The sequence below is a fragment of the Amblyraja radiata genome, chromosome 11 (genome assembly GCF_010909765.2).
Source record: "Amblyraja radiata isolate CabotCenter1 chromosome 11, sAmbRad1.1.pri, whole genome shotgun sequence".
Taxonomy (NCBI): domain Eukaryota; kingdom Metazoa; phylum Chordata; class Chondrichthyes; order Rajiformes; family Rajidae; genus Amblyraja; species Amblyraja radiata.
Window position 1 is genome coordinate 47,954,807 of NC_045966.1, and position 16,173 is coordinate 47,970,979.

Genomic DNA, 16,173 nt, shown 5'->3' on the forward strand with positions numbered 1-16,173 from the left:
CCATCTATTCTTGTCCCACCTGCCTTCATTTGGCCCATATATCCCTCTAAACATATCCTGTCCATGTACCAAGCAGAACAGCAAATCTTAACTCTACTTGCACTGGATTTGAGGACAATAACCCCACTTGAATACTGCAAAGGCCAATGCCAGTCATGCATTGGTTATTATGTTTAATCATGTACCCCGCTATTAGAAAATATGTAAGATCTATTTTGATGTTTCCCATGGCTTTAAGAAATCAATTTTCACCTAAACATGATGCAGAATATATGAAAACTCTAGGTTATGTACTAGAGTTTCTCGACTGATGCCATACAGGAAGCTAGAATTGCACATTATCCACATTCTTGATTAGTACAAGTGTCAGGCGTAATGGGGAGAAGGCAGGGGAGTGGGGGAAAGATAGATCAGCCACGAATGAATGGCAGAGTAGACTTGATGGGCCAAATGGCCTAGTTCTGCACCTATCACATGAACTTATTATGAATATGAACACATCACAAAGGACATGTATTATTCCAGTTCATCCTCTTTAATATCCTCTGCACTTATTCAAGTAATCTTTTAAACATATCTTTTTTTTTTACCCTGGTGCTCAAAGCCAACTTCCCCTGGAGTATAAATTGGTATTTTCCTTTCCTGCTCCACGTGGGAGCAAATCCACACATTCTAAATGTATTCTGGCAGCGAATAAATAGTTCCTGGATTCTTTATTAAAATTATTGGTACATTTCATTCTCTAATCTATTCTCTCCCCCACCACCCTCTTTTGAATTCATGCAAAGATGAGAAAATCTTTTTTCTTTAAGAAGGAACTGCAGATGCTGGAAAATCAAAGGTAGACAAAAGTGCTGGAGAAGCTCAGCGGGTGAGGCAGCATCTATGTAGCGAAGGAAATAGGCAAAGTTTCGGGCCGAAAGCCTTCTTCAGAATATCGTTTCTCAGCTTTTTCCCTTAAACTTAAAGGCACATATTCTTCACCTTCCAGATATTTCTATTTCCGACCCTGTCAGAACACGATGTTCTGAGCTTCTCTGAATAAAATGCCTTGCTCTTATTCTCTGAATAAAATCATACAGAATTAATCTCAATATTTGAACATTTCATTAACACTTAACCAGGTTTTAACATTTAATATGCTGTAAAATATTGTTAAATTAGGTACAACCTGTAAGGCTAATAAAACTGTACAAGATTTTGAAGTACGCCTCCTCTCTGTGATGGAATCTCAATATCAACGTCAATGGATAAGTTAGTGGCTCATGAGACTAAGGAATGTGGGAAATGTAGTTGAAGGACAGTAAGGAACATAATGGCATACTGTTCCACTGTTGAAACCTGTAGAATCCATCTTATTTAAGGGAATGGTACGTGGAAACAAAGACGTTGCATATTTTCTAATAACTAGGTACGATTTGGTTAAATATGTTGATGTAAAACAACATGCAAGTGATTGGTGGATATAAGGCACTTACTTTGAGTGAAAGTAGATGGGAATAGAAAAACAGAGACACTGAATATGAAACCAGCAGGCATTTTGTAGAAGTAAAATTGTAGCTTCATTTGCAGATTCAGTTTCATTGCCTGCAGGATACAAGTAACATTGAGTATTTTAATGCAAGGAAAACTGGCGCCAGTACTCACAAAATGAGGAGTTAATCCATTGGGCAAAAGTCCTAAGAAACCAGAACAACAACAATGCAAACACTTTTTAAATTCAATGAAAAACAAAACAAGGTTGTGGCAATGAGGTGGCGATGGAATTTACAAAATGCCATCTTATCTTATAACTATTAAATTGTGTGTGTGTGTATGCGCACATATAATCACATCTACTCCAAAAAACGATGCTATAACGGTAAAATGTTTACATATTCCTATAGCGATCTATCCCGTGAAGTCAAAAATCGCCTTATCTGAAAAATTAATGCATTATTTCTCAAGTTATTAAGCAAAATGTTGAAAAACCACAAATAACTTAGAAAATGATACCGCCAAAACCGCTGGCTTTGGCTGATGACATGACAATGGTTGCACGTTGTGTTCACTCGCTGCGAGTCCGGTCGCCCAGGGCCGTCCACTCAAAAGACGCCACAAATCGGAAACCCCAGCTTCAAAAGGCAGTGGATACCCGGAAACCCCAGCTCCAAAAGGAAGTAAACTCCCCTGCCTCTGTGTCCGTCCCTGTGCCTCCGTGTCCCTCTCTGTGTCCCCGTGTCCCTCTCTGTGTCCCCGTGTCCCTCTCTGTGTCCCCGTGTCCCTCTCTGTGCCCCCATGTCCGTCTCTGTGCCTCCATGTCTGTCTCTGTGCCTCTGTCTCCCTCTCTGTGGCCCTGTGTTCTTCTCTGTGCCTGTGTCCCACTCTCTCTACCCCCCTCCCTCTCTAGCCGCACCTGCGAGTTGGGGGCTATGCGTGAGTGGATAGGGCGGGGATGGGTAAAAGGAGTGAATGAATATTACTATAATATCAATGGTGAGTGTGTGTGTGTGACGCTGCAGGCCGCCCCCTCCCCCGCTTCCGCGCGTTGAGGGGACGGGACCCAACGGATCCCACTTGGTCTCGTATGTTTAGATTTTTTTTTAACATCCTGATATTGGAAATAGGATATAAAACAGAAAATGCAGTACATTATCAGCAGGACAGACAATGTGTGTGGAAAATAAAAAAGGAGAGGGATGGCGATGCGCTTTGTTTCATGGTAGCTAGGCATCGAGCACTCTGGGATCATGGCTACCTCCTAATTACATCAAAACAGTACAATAAAAACGGTTTTAATCGTTACATTGCACATAAAGTGCAAGTGAAATGAATTTGTCAGCAGCGGTACAATGATAAAGAACACACAATACACAATAAAAATTTAACACAAATTTAACACAGTGTCAAGGTTTCGAAGGAATAAAGGTAATGCTAACCTTGTTGATAATTTTGTTTTACAATTGATTTATCTTTGTAAAGTTATGATGTGAACTGTTAAATAAAAATGATAAATAAAAATGTAGAGCTAGGGTTAGGATTAGGATTTGGGTCAGTTAGTCGGTATGTAAGTTGGTCGGTCGATCCCCAGTGGATGATGCCGTTTCCTCCTGCCTGTCCGAGATATATTTTATCGGGCTACTACCTGATGCCGAAAAATCGTTCTGACTTCCGTTCTCGGAAGTTTTTAAAAACAATCGCGGGACAATTAAATCGCTGGAGTAAAATAAAAAAGCTACCTATAACGCCGTCAATGGGACGGATCTCACGTAGGGGACAAAACATAAGGTAAGTCATTTATTTTACATATAAACTTGCTTCCTAGGATGACTTTAATCCAAATTTCATTGGCGAAAATGTGAATATGGCCCCATACGAACCGGCAGTGTTTTTCCTGCCGATATGGGGTTCAAATTCACCACAAACCGCAACGTTCCAATCGATTGCGTTCCACAAAAACCCACTCATAAGATGATTTAAAAGGCCATTAATTTACGGGAATTAAACATTAAATTCCTTCCATTTGGCCTATAAATTCATGACAATGAGATTTAAAAATCATGTTATATTGTGAATTCTTGTGTGAATGGTATTTGGACACTTGGGCTATTTAAAATGTTAATCTTTTCTTAAGTAATGGATAGATGTTTAAATCTAGCAATTGAATTTTGTAATTAACTACAATAAGGTATCTAACTAATTATATGCTTTAATTTCAGGTCATCCAAGTAAGATTGTTTCATATTTGTTTCAGAATGCTTCAATCTATAATGACTGAACATTTCTTTCAGTTCTCTTAATTTTTAAGAAAGTTATGGGATTTTGACTATCCTCGATCACAGCTTTTGTGTTAAATCAATGGAAAAGCAATAGGGAACAAGATGCTAATTTCCGAGTATGAAATTTTTTTAATACTGAAGATATCAAAGTGAATTAGGTGTCAAATTAAACTTCTTTAGACAGAGCAGTTACCAAACCAAGCTGTGATGCATCTAAATGGGATGCTTTCTACCGTGCATCTGTAGAAATTTGCAAGAGTTATTGGAGATGTGCCAGATTTCCCTTCATCTTCTGAGGACAGATGTGATGGGGTGATTTCATGGCTGTGACATCAAAGTAGTTGGACCAAGACATATTTTTGGTGAAACACTCAACCCTCTCCACTTCAGCACCATTGACATAGACCGGACCCTGTATTTCACCCCGCTTTCTGAAGTTGATGACGAGTTCCTTCATTTTGCTTAATTGGGAGATTGTCATCTTGACACCATGTTACTAAGCTCTTCACTGCCTTATTATTTTTTTTTTGCCTACAGTTCAGTGCCTATCCCGCTATACATTAAGCGCAATCATACATAAGTTTGAGAGTCTATGATAGTGGACCACACTGAGCCTGTACACAACAGTCACAAGCCTCAAGTGCATAATAGAGTTCCCTTTGTACATATGTATAGAACTCCTTACAGTCCTTTTTATGTTTTTTGAAATGTACTCTCACATTCTACCTAGGCGCTGTTCATCAATTAGATTGTCTTCCTTGGTCAAAAGGTGCGAATGCTAAAATTGGTGTAGCCTTAAAATAGAATTATTTGTCGAAAATTTTACAAATAGCATACAAGTTAAAATCAAAACCCAAAATAAAATATCCAAAGAAACAGACTAGTCTCTTTGTTGTTTACTTTAATGATGATCTTTCAACTGCCCTTTCAATTCTGGTCCTAACTGTTTGCAGTTCTCCAAGGGTCTGCTATCAAGGAATAATGTTCTTGCTAAACATTCCCTAACATCTCTCACTTCTCTCAAGCAAACATCTTTGGTGGCCTTCATGAGATGGACCATTTACGGCAAATTGCCACATGTAGTGTTGGTCTAATATGGTCTTCATTGTTACTATCTCACTGAGTATTGGCTTGTTCCACCATGGTCATTCCTACTTCTCCTTGCTCCCATCCACCAGAAGGTACAGAAGTTTGAAAACGCGTACCACCAGGCTCAGGAATAGTTGCTTCTCCTCTATTTATAAACTCATTCCATAACCTATGGTACGATTGATTCACTTCTACCCCATTGCAGACATTGGACTTTGTTTATGGAACTGATGTGCTACTAAACCAATAACAATATTCTGCAGCCTGTATCTTCCCCTTTGCTCCACCTATTGTACTTGAGTTTATGGCAGGGGTCGGCAACCTTGTTCTCAATAGGGGCCAGGACGCATGTCTGTGAGCGGATGGCGGGCCACATCCATCATGAGTGCTCATGGATCCCGTCTCCGATGGAAGGCATCAAATCACGTGTTCACATAGATCTTGCCCTTTCGAGGACGCCACCTGGAGCACTGGCCCCTAGTTACGGGTGCTCACAAACATGGTGTACCATTAACTTGGCTCTGTCCTGAAGGCGGTGGCTCAAATACACACTCACTCGTCCCGGGCCTGTTAACAACCCCGATCCTGACAGTTAAACCCAGACACAGAAGGTGCGCGCCCGTGCTGGCGGCTTTGCGTAGGATGTGATACCACCAGAGCTCAGCACTCGGCCGTGCTCGGCGCTTGTCGGTGGCATCGGAGATGATGGAAGTCTGCAGGTCGGATAATTATGGGGAAAAAAAATACACCTGCGGGCCAGATGGTTTCGGGTTACGGGCCACATTCGGCCCGGGGGCCGTAGGTTGGCGACCCCTATTATATGGTATTATCTGATTAGATAGCATGCAATGCAAAGCCTTCCATATATACCTCACACTCGTGAAAATAATAAACCTAAACCTAAGTTTCTAATATGAGCATGCATGTCTTCCTTTGCTCACGTCCAATTGACTCGTTATACTGTCTACTACTACTCGTGGTTGAAGTAGTCTTTTTTTCTTTTGTGATCTAGTTCTAGTTTGTGATTTCTTAAGTCTATGCATATACCAATTCATCACCCTTGGAGTTGGGGTATTACAGAAAATCGATTTACTCAAATTCGCTCAGTGTGATGATCTAGCCTTCTTCAGCAGTTGCTTGACTACCTTTACTGATATCCTAAGGATCAAAGAGCCTTTGAAATATTCACAAGGCATCTGGGAATGTCATATCTGGTTAAGTGTCCTTTTTGACGTGATCATCAATGAATGACAGTCAGTAAATTTATCTCACACATTACCATGTCAAATAATCAACTGTCAACAAATATAACCAGGTGCAATACATAATGTGATTTTCACAATCCAGACGTAAACCATTTGGTATATTAAGTTTATGCCTGTCAAAAAAGAGTTATCCAGCCTAATCTCAACTTCGAGCACCTTAACAGTGAAAACCACTACTTTTCAAGCCAATATTTTGATTTAAATAAAATAGTTCGTCTCTACCACCCTTCCAAGATAATAATGTATTGACCTCCCATCATCCTGAATGGGAATACAGAATATTTCATCATCTTCCTTTTAATTCCTCAACCAAGTACCTAAATGTTAAGTCTCTTTGTTTTATGATTCAATGATGCTTTGTCAGATACGCAACTGCACAGTGAAATTCTTTTTGCATACATTACACAAGCTGGCACCACCATTTTTGGCCCCATTATTCAAAGTCCAAAGTCCAGCTGGCCAATGCACTCAGTGTACTGAAGCAGTTCCAGAACCGACATCCCTCTCCCCTCCTGGCCATCTTTGTGTCCCGGGGCACCTTCTGCTTCCTACCTTGAAGGCACTGGAGGCATTACCCTAGTTCACCCTCATACCAGCACACTCCCAGCGCCCAGGCGGCACAGCGATAGAGTTGCTGCCTTACAGTGCTTGTAGCGCTGGAGACCCGGGTTCAATCCCGACTACGGGTGCTGCCTATACAGAGTTTGTACGTTCTGCCCGTGACCGGATTTCTACGACATCTTCGGTTTCCACCCACATTCCAAAGATGCAGGTTAATTGGCTTGGTGTAAGTGTAAATTGTTCCTAGAGAATGTAGGATGGTGTTAATGTGCGGGGATCGCTGGTCGATGCGGACTCGGTGGGCCGAAGGGCCTGTTTGCATGCTCTATCTCTAAACTAAACTAAATAACTAAGCCCGAAGAGTCCTGCTCCTTCCTAGTCCCGCCACCTGACTAGCCAGAGGAACAACTCCAGGACTGCTTGGAGTCTGTAGACTGGGCAATGTTCAGGTACTCAGCAACGGATCTGAATGAATACGCCACAGTCGTTACAGACTTCATAAAGAAATGTGTGGAGGACTGAATTCCAACAAATACCTTCCGAGTGTTCCCTAACCAGAAGACTTGGATGTATCATGAGATCCGCATTCTTCTGAAGACCAGATCCCGGGTATTCAGGTCTGTAGATACAGAGGTCAACAAGAAGTCCAGATACGACCTTGGTAAGGGCATCAAAATGGCCAAATGGAACTTCTGCTCCAAGCTGGAGGATGAGACGGATGTTCGGCAACTGTGGCAGTGCTTGAATGCCATCACATCCTACAAGACAAAATCAGGAAGCAGCTCAAATGTCAGTGAAGCATCACTCCCTGACGAGCTCAATGAGTTCTAGGCACGCTTTGATAGTGATAAACACTAATGTGCCTTCCAGAGTCCCCATTCGCCATGATGGTATTTTAGTCACAGTCACAGAGGCCGGTCAGAAGATCCTTCAGGGGGGTGAACCCTCTGAAAGCGCCTGGACCTGTTGGTATACCCGGTCGTGTTCTAAAAACCTGTGCGGACCAACTGGCTGGAGTTTTTAATGGCCATTTTCAACCTCTCACTTCTCAGGTCTGAGGTTCCCACCTGCTTTGATAGGGCATCAATAATACCAAGAAGAGTAAGGTGACGTGCCTCAATGACTATCGACCAGTGGCACTAACGTCAGTGGTGATGAAGTGCTTTGAGGTTGATTATGGCACATATCATCTCCTACCTTGAGAAGCACCTTGACCAACTGCAGTTTGCTTACTGCCACAACAGATCAACTGTAGGCACAATCTCATTGGCTCTCCACTCCGCTCTGGACCACTGGTATGGTGAAACTCATACGCCAGGCTGTTAGTCATTGACTACAGCTCGGCGTTTAATACCCTCCAAGCTGGTTTACCAAGCTCTCAGATATGGGTCTCTGCGCATCTCTCAGCAGTTGGATCCTCGACTTCCTCATCCACATACCACAGTCTGTTCGCATTGGTGGTAATGTGTCATCCTCGATAACAATCAGCACGGGAGCACCTCAAGGCTGCGTGCTCAGCCCCCTGCTGTACTCACTCTATACTCATAACTGCGTAGCCGGACAAAGTGAGAACTCCATCATCAAGTTCGCTGCCGACACCACTGTTGTGGGACGAATCACTGATGGTGACGAGTCACAGCATAGAAGCGAGATCAACCGAATGACCAAATGGTGCCAGCACAACCTGGCTCTCAATACCAGCAAAACCAAGGAACTAATTATGGACTTTGGAAGGGGTAGGTTAGGAAACTGCAATCCCATTTATATCAAAGGGACGATGGCGGAAAGGGTCAAGAACTTCAAATTCCTGGACAGGCATATTTCCGAAGATCTTTCCTGGTCCCAGCACACTGATGCAATTGTAAAGAAGGCACATCGGCGCCACCACTTCCTGTGCAGATTACGGAGAGTCAGTATGTCAAGGAGGACTCTCCCGAACTTCTACAGGTGCACAGTAGAGAGCATACTGACTGGTTGCATCGTAGCTTGATTCGGCAACTTGAACGTCCAGGAGTGGAAAAGAATGCAGAAAGTTGTGGCCACTGCCCAGTCCATCATCGGCTCTGACCTCCGCACCAATGAAGGGAGCTATCGCAGTCGCTGCCTCAAAAAGGCTGCCAACGTCATCAAGGACCCACACCATCCTGGCCACACACCCCACACCATCCTGGCCACACACTCATCTCTCCGTTGCCATCGGGAAGAAGGCACAGGAGCTTGAAATGTGGAACATCCAGGTTCAGGAACAGCTTCTTCCCACAGCCATCAGTCTAATAAATACGACATCAAACTCTGAACTATAACGGCCGATTGCACCTTATCTGTTTATTTATGTGTATATATACGATCTATGGCATATAGACACACTGAACTGTTCTGTATTATGCTTACAGTATTCTGTTGTGCTGCAGCAAGCAAGAATTTCATTGTCCTATCTGGGACACATGACAATAAAACTCTCTTGACTTGACCCTTGGCCTTCAGGTGGGATCTCCGGCAACTGACGAGTCCGTGCAGGCCCTGACGAGTTTTCAGGTGGGTTACCGGCGATTGACAAACCTTTGGGTGGGCACCAGGTCACGCCGTCCGATGAGTCTTCGATTGACAAGGCTTCAGTGGGCACAGACAAGCCATCGGGCGGGTTCCCAGTCCTGTCAACCGCCAAGCCTTCGGGCGAGGTCTCGTCAACCGCCGAACCTTAGGGCGAGGCCCCGTCGACTGACAGTACTTCGGGAGGATCCCAATGAGCCCTCAGGCAGGTTCCCAGTTCCATCTACAAAGTTCCAGGCTACAAAGAATGGACCCTGCACCCTCTCCTTCCCATTAACCACTTAAGGCAAGATTCCAGTATGAAAAGATTGGACCATTTCCCACCCCAACCAACACTTCACACTCACTCACAGCTTGACCTCATTCTGCAAAGACTAGGCCCTTCTACACCCACCCCCCTCCAATCATCACTTCACACCCAATCACCCACACCCTCTGTCTGCACAACATCACTTAACCAATATCGACAATAAAAATAGAGGAGGTGGAGAGCCTTCTCAGAGGACAAAAAAAACGGAAATCTCCAGGACCTGACAATGTTTTCTCCTTTGCTCTTAAGCTCTGTGCCAAACAGCTGGCACCGGTCTATACCGACATTTTTAACCAGTCCCTGCAAACATGTACTGTCCCTGCCTATTTCAAAGTCTCCACTATTGTCCATGTACCCAAAAGGCAAGGATTACTTGTCTTAATGACTACAGGCCTGTCGCACTGACCTCTGTAATCATGAAGACACTCGAAAGGCTTGTGCTCGCCAAGCTGAAATATATCACAAACTGGACCTCCAACGTGACCCCACCACTCGCCACATCTTCCCATCTCCCCCCGTCTGCTTTCCGCAAAGACCGCTCCCTACGTAACTACCTAGTCAATTCTTCCCTTCCCTCCCGCTCCACCCCCTCCCCGGGCGCTTTCCCTTGCAACCGCAAGAGATGCTACACTTGTCGCTTTACCTCCCCCCTCGACTTCATTCAAGGACCCAAGCAGTCGTTCCAGGTGCGACAGAGGTTCACCTGCATCTCCTCCAACCTCATCTATTGCATCTGCTGCTCTAGATGTCAGCTGATCTACATCGGTGAGACCAAGCATAGGATTGGCGATCGTTTCGTCGAACACCTCCGCTCGGTCCGCATTAACCAACCTGATCTCAGCACTTCAACTCCCCCTCCCATTCCGAATCCGACCTTTCTGTCCTGGGCCTCCTCCATGTCCAGAGTGAGCACCACCAGAAATTAGAGGAGCAGCACCTCATATTCCGCTTGGGCAGTTTGCACCCTAGCAGCATAAACATTGACTTCGCCAATTTCCGATAACCCTTGCTGTCTCCTCCCCTTCTCAGCTCTCCCTCAGCCCTCGGGCTCCTCCTCTTCCTTTCACCTTCCTTCTCCCCATTGTTCCCCCACCCTACATCAGTCTGAAGAAGGGTTTTGGCCCAAAACATTGCCTATTTCCTTCGCTCCATAGATGCTGCTGCACATGCTGAGGATCTCCAGCACTTTTGTCTACCTTCGATTTTCCAACATCTGGAGTTCCTTCTTAACCAATCATGCAATTCTTCTAAACACCTTCTTTCATTTTGCGTTAATTCCAAATAGCAGTGTTTTCCCAACAGTGTCCATCCCAATGGTATATATGTTGAAACAGGTTAAATATAGAGTATCTCATCAAGCTCTCTTGCCTGAATACATCTTTGAATACATCTGAGAGAATTTTGAGAGAATACATCATTGTATTGAGACACTGAAAATATTTGGAGAACAATATAGCAATTTCTATTTTTATTCCTCCCTCTTTCCCAATATCCACGTGTTCATAGGTTAATTTGCCACTGTAACGTGCTCTTGGTGTTGGAAAGTCAAGATATAAAAGGAAAAGAGATGAAAGGGGCTGAGGAAATATTGATAGGGATGTGGGGGTCAATAAAATATGACTGCTACAGGATGTGTAAAATGGGTGCTTTATAACTAGATTAGAGTTAGTGAACCATATGCACTGTTTCCAGGCAAATATTACTCCATTTCCAGCATCTCCAAGTTTGTTTGGTTTTCAATTAATTAACTTTCCCTTGACAAGCCTGGCAAAGTATTTTCTGTATTCAGAGCTCCATCAACATCTTATGGATCCAAGCAGACTTGAGCTTGATTTCTCCTGGGAGTAGGTGGGTCTACTTTGGGCTACTCAGACTGCTTTAGTCTCTCCTGTTCAGTTCTCTTTTTCTCCTGGTGAGCTACTAGAATATGCACCCACAAATGATTAATCAGCTCTCATCAAGAACCAGGTGATATCCACCTTCTGGTTTCCACATTCTGTGGGGAAATAACATCCACACGCACTACACATATTGGATGCAGAAACTATCAGTTATAAACATTTGCGATCCCATCGTGACTTTTAACTGTACAATCTTCAATTTTTTTTATATTTCCAGATATAACATTCTCCTGGTCAAGGATGATGAAAACAACATCTTTCTTTAGCCTCACGTTGTTGCAACAACATTTAATAACTAAATTAATACAAACGTTAAAGGAGTACAGCTTAAAAACTGTTCCTAACTAATGTGTAGGAAGGAACTGCAGATGCTGGTTTTACACCAAAGATAGACACAAAATACAGGAGCAACTCAGCAGGACAGGAATCTCTGGAGACAAAGAATGGGTGAGGTTTCAGGTCAAGACCTTTCAGCCCGAGTCAGGGGAGAGTCTAGATATGGAGGGGTAAGGTGCGAAAATAAAAAAAGATAAAAGCAGACGACGATAAGGAAATGTAGAATGGTTCAGTTGAAGGGAAGGTGACAAGGAGACATATGAACAGCGAAATTAATCAGGACAGTGAAACTGGTCAGACAACTAGGGTGGGGGAGTGAGAGAGGGAAAGCAAGTGTTACTTGAAGTTAGATAATTCAATATTCTCCCCTAGGTTGTAAGCTTCTCAAGTTAAATATGATGTGCTATTCCTCCAATTTTCCTCACTCTGTGACATTGAATATTGTTCCTAACTACTATTGCACACGGAGACACAGGGAACTTAAGATGTTAGAACCTAAACAAAATAAAAAGTGCTGGTAAAACTCAGCTGGTTAGACGACATATGTAGAGAGAATGGACAGGCGACGCTTCGGGTCGGGACCCTTTTCCAGACATTACACGTGACAATGTTACAGCTGGTTGCTCGATGTGATCAGATCGGCGTCGAACATGCGAGCGTGAAGCCAACAAAATCCGTAGCTGGGCGAGGCCGAGGTTGAGAAGTTGCAATATGAACGAACACCATGCAAAGTGCTTTAAAGGTGACAGTGGTAAACAGAAAGAGAAAAAAAAGTGGTTGCAAGGATAAAGTTGCGAGTGAGTGCACGGATTTCAGATGTGCGTGCGCTACGCGTGTTTTCTCAGACATGCTGCCAGCGGCCCTCCAGATGCTGGGAGAGCGGCCGCCCAGTGGAACCTGAGGTACCCGGCTAATGGGCCCGGGCTCAGTGAGGGGGGAAGGCGGGCCGGGGGACTCTCCGCCACTCACCCGGCAACCGAAGGAAGTCTGCCGCTCCCTAGGACCCATCACGCCGAGCCTGCGCGCCCGACATCTCGGATAGCCCTTGCTATAGGATCTTTGGTCTGAGCGCCCAACAGCCTGACTCACTGCGCCTGCGCGACTGGCAAGCTCGAGGATCACGTTTTGCAGCGCCTGCGCGCTTGGAGACTGCTGGCAATGCGCCTGCGCGCTTGGAGCTTGGTGCTGGCGCTGGAAACTGCTGGCAATGCGCCTGCGCACTTGCAGACTGCTGCGGCTCTGGAGATTGCTGGCACTAGGCCTGCGCACTTGGAGACAGCCGGGGCACTGCGTCTGCGCATTAGGAGTTTGCAGGCACTGGAAACCAAAGATCCTATAGCGGAGGATCTTTGCTGGAAACTGCGGGCACTGGACCGGCGCGCTTGGAGATTGCTGGCACCCCAAACCAAAGATGCTGGAACCAAAGATCATAGAGCGTATGATCTTTGGTTTCCAGTGATCTGCGCTCTTTGGTTTTGCTGGAAACTTCTGGCGCCGCGACTGCGCACTAGGCGAGACAGAACCGCGCTTGTCGACGCCGTTCGCTGCGAACTCAGGCACCGCGCCTTCTAGTAGCTTCTCCCGAGGATGCCCGCAAAGACAGGGAGAGGGAGAGCGATTTATCAGTTTCATCGGGAATTGACTGCAGGTCAGAGGGGACAGGCCACCCATGGTGAGGGAAATCTGGTTGAAGGAGCCCAGTCTTCTCCCGCTTCAGCCCTGAGCCCGGTTGTGTTGGGAAACATGGCCTGCAACTGCGTCGTGTCCCCACCCCCCCTCCTTCAGTGAGCGGCCAGGAAGTGCAAAGAAATAGCATAACGAGTGAACAATGGTCGCAATTAGGGCTGCACAGTGGCGCAGCGGTAGAGTTGCTGCCTAACAGGGCCAGAGACCCGGGTTCGATCCTGAACACGGGTGCTGTCTGTACGGGGTTTATAAGTTCTCCCTGTGACATTGCATGAGTTTTCTCCGAGATCTTCTGTTTTGCTTGGTATAAATGTAAAAATAGAGCCTAGAGTTGGATAGTGTGTAAATGTGTGGGGGTCGGTGGGCCGAAGAGCCTGTTTCGGCACTGAATCTCTAATCTAAAATTGGATACACAAGGAATTGCAGATGCGAGAATTTTGAGCAAAAAATACAAGTCACTAGAGCAAAAAACAAGGCGCTCAGTGGGTCGGGCAGTATCTTGAAGACTGAAGAAGAGTCCTGACCCAAAACGTTGCCTGTCCATTTCGTCCATGGATGCTGCCTAATCCGCTGAGTTACTTCATATTTTGTGCTTTGCACGGGGCAATAGAGCATGGAAACAACACGGAGGCAGCAGATGTCCCGGGGAGCCGCGCAGACACGAGTCAGCCACTGAACAACCTCGCTGCCGACAGGAACGCACCCTGGTAGGCCCGACTCGCCCCCCCCCATGCCTCCCAGGGGACAGCAGTGAAGCAGGACGGTGAGGCCTGCCCTGACCGAAGGAGCGGCAGCAGCAATGGGGGTGGTGGCAGGAGCAGTAGCAGTGGGGCCTTGCAGTCGATCAGCGGTCTATGAGCATGGGGGGTGGGGGGTGGGGAAAGGGGGCCAGCGTGGAAGTACCGCTGTTAAGAAAATTGTTGTGTATGAAATTATGATTAGCACATTTAATGTCTTGCGCAATTGTACGCATGCGCAGAGGAGACTCAAGATGGCGATTACAATAGAAGAAGGTTGTTAATTACTCTTGTGTCCAAGTCTTATTTTAATTCCGTTTCAAGCGCAAATACACAACAATTCGGTGATGAGGATGTCGATTCCGTTAGCACGAACAGAACAGCGATCAATTTGAGGTTTTCCCAAGGTCAAAAGGAAAGTTAAGGGAGAGTTTGTATTTGGCGCAACAAGTTGGAATGGCACCAGGCAAAAAAAAGTTGGAATGGGAACGTAAGATCGCCAGGCAACAAGCAGTGCTGTAACGGAGCAGCACAGCTCACCGAATAGCACAGCTGGAAGCTAGAAGCCTAACCAGCAGAACAGCGACGGTGCCTGCTTACCTGAAACGCTTTCCAATTTACTGGATAACTGCTCAGTGTGTAAAGGAATTAAGTCCATTGCAGAGAAGACCGTGTAAGAGGACAGCACGTAGTGTACCTGAATAGCAATTGCGTAGCCATGGCTAATTCAATTGCAGGGAATGTGCCCCAGTTAGAATCTGGGTATACTTTTGAGGAATGGACCGAAGTATGAGAGACTTGGTTCACTTCAAATGATATCACTACAGAAGAGAAGAAAAGAGCATTGTTCCTTACAGGTTTAGGAAGCAAAGGTTATCACAGCCTACGTGCGTTGCTGCAGCCAGCGAAGCGTGCTAGTAAAACGTACGAGGAATGTAAGGAGGCATTAATTGCTAATTTCTCGCCAAAACCAACAGAAATATTGCAAAGATATCGGTTTTATACATGCACGCAAGCAAATAAAACGATCCCTCAGTTCCTAGCAAAGCTTTGACAGTTAAGTGAGAGGTGTAATTTTAAGGAACTGGAGAATATACTAATGGATAGGTTGGTGGTAGGATGTGCAGATATTAACATGCAGCGAAAACTGTTAGGTACACCGAAATTAACATTTGAGAATGCAGTCAATATTGCAACAGTGATGGAGGTTGCTAAACAAGACGTTGAGCAGATCAAGAAGATCGGAAGGCCTCAAGATGATTTTACCTCCGTCCATCAGCTTCAGAGGAAGGAGCCTGTACTAAAGAAGACAAGGAGTCCACCAAGGGCATCCAGAGACAAGATGCCTGGACTAAAGAAGACCAGGAGTCCACCAACGGGATCCAGAGACAAGGTTCAACACTCCGAGAAGTGCTGGAGATGTGGCGGCAGCCATGAGCCAGCGACGTGTAAATTCCGAGATGTTAGATGCTTCAGCTGCTCGGGTACGGGTCACACCCAAAGCCAGTGTGATGCTGTTAGAGCTTACCAGCAGAGGAGGAGACGATTCCAGAAAAAAGCAAAGCACTTGGAGGAGACTGATTTGAATTCATCAGAGGATTGTATGAGCCACTTGGAAGATGAATCAATTAACAAGTTGACAAACTCTGAACCGTATACAGCCACTGTGACAGTGAACGGCAGGGAGGTATAATTAGAAGTTGACACTTTTTTTATTTTATTTTTTTTAATTTATTTTTTTATGAAACTACTTTTATTCAAAAAATAAAAATAAGCATAGAGTATTAACACAATCAAAGACTGCCTATGCTGACAGTTTACAAACAAACGATCATCAAATTAATATAACGTCAACTTTATCAACAAAACAATCGACCTCCAACGGCGACCAGCATTCACGGAAGGCCTCCAAAGTCCCCATGGACACCGCGTGTTCCCTCTCCAGGGACAGGCGGGCACGGACGTAGTCCCGGAAAAAGC

At 45.1% G+C, this 16,173-nt stretch overlaps 1 protein-coding gene across 3 annotated transcripts in view; it reads right to left on the reverse strand.

The window, feature by feature from the left end:
- Positions 1 to 12,924, reverse strand: part of LOC116978603 — a 37,238-nt gene extending 24,314 nt beyond the window's left edge. For 2 of the 3 annotated variants that reach the window (XM_033029869.1, XM_033029867.1), the window contains exons 1-2: positions 12,740 to 12,874; positions 1,479 to 1,587 (exon numbers count right to left, since the gene is read on the reverse strand). In XM_033029869.1, the coding sequence (XP_032885760.1) occupies positions 1,479 to 1,587; positions 12,740 to 12,778 (148 nt within the window). In that variant the 5' untranslated portion in view covers positions 12,779 to 12,874. Of the gene's footprint in view, positions 1 to 1,478; positions 1,588 to 12,739 lie in introns of all 3 variants that reach the window. The other variant, XM_033029868.1, reaches the window with a different exon arrangement.
- Positions 12,925 to 16,173: the final 3,249 nt, after the last annotated feature.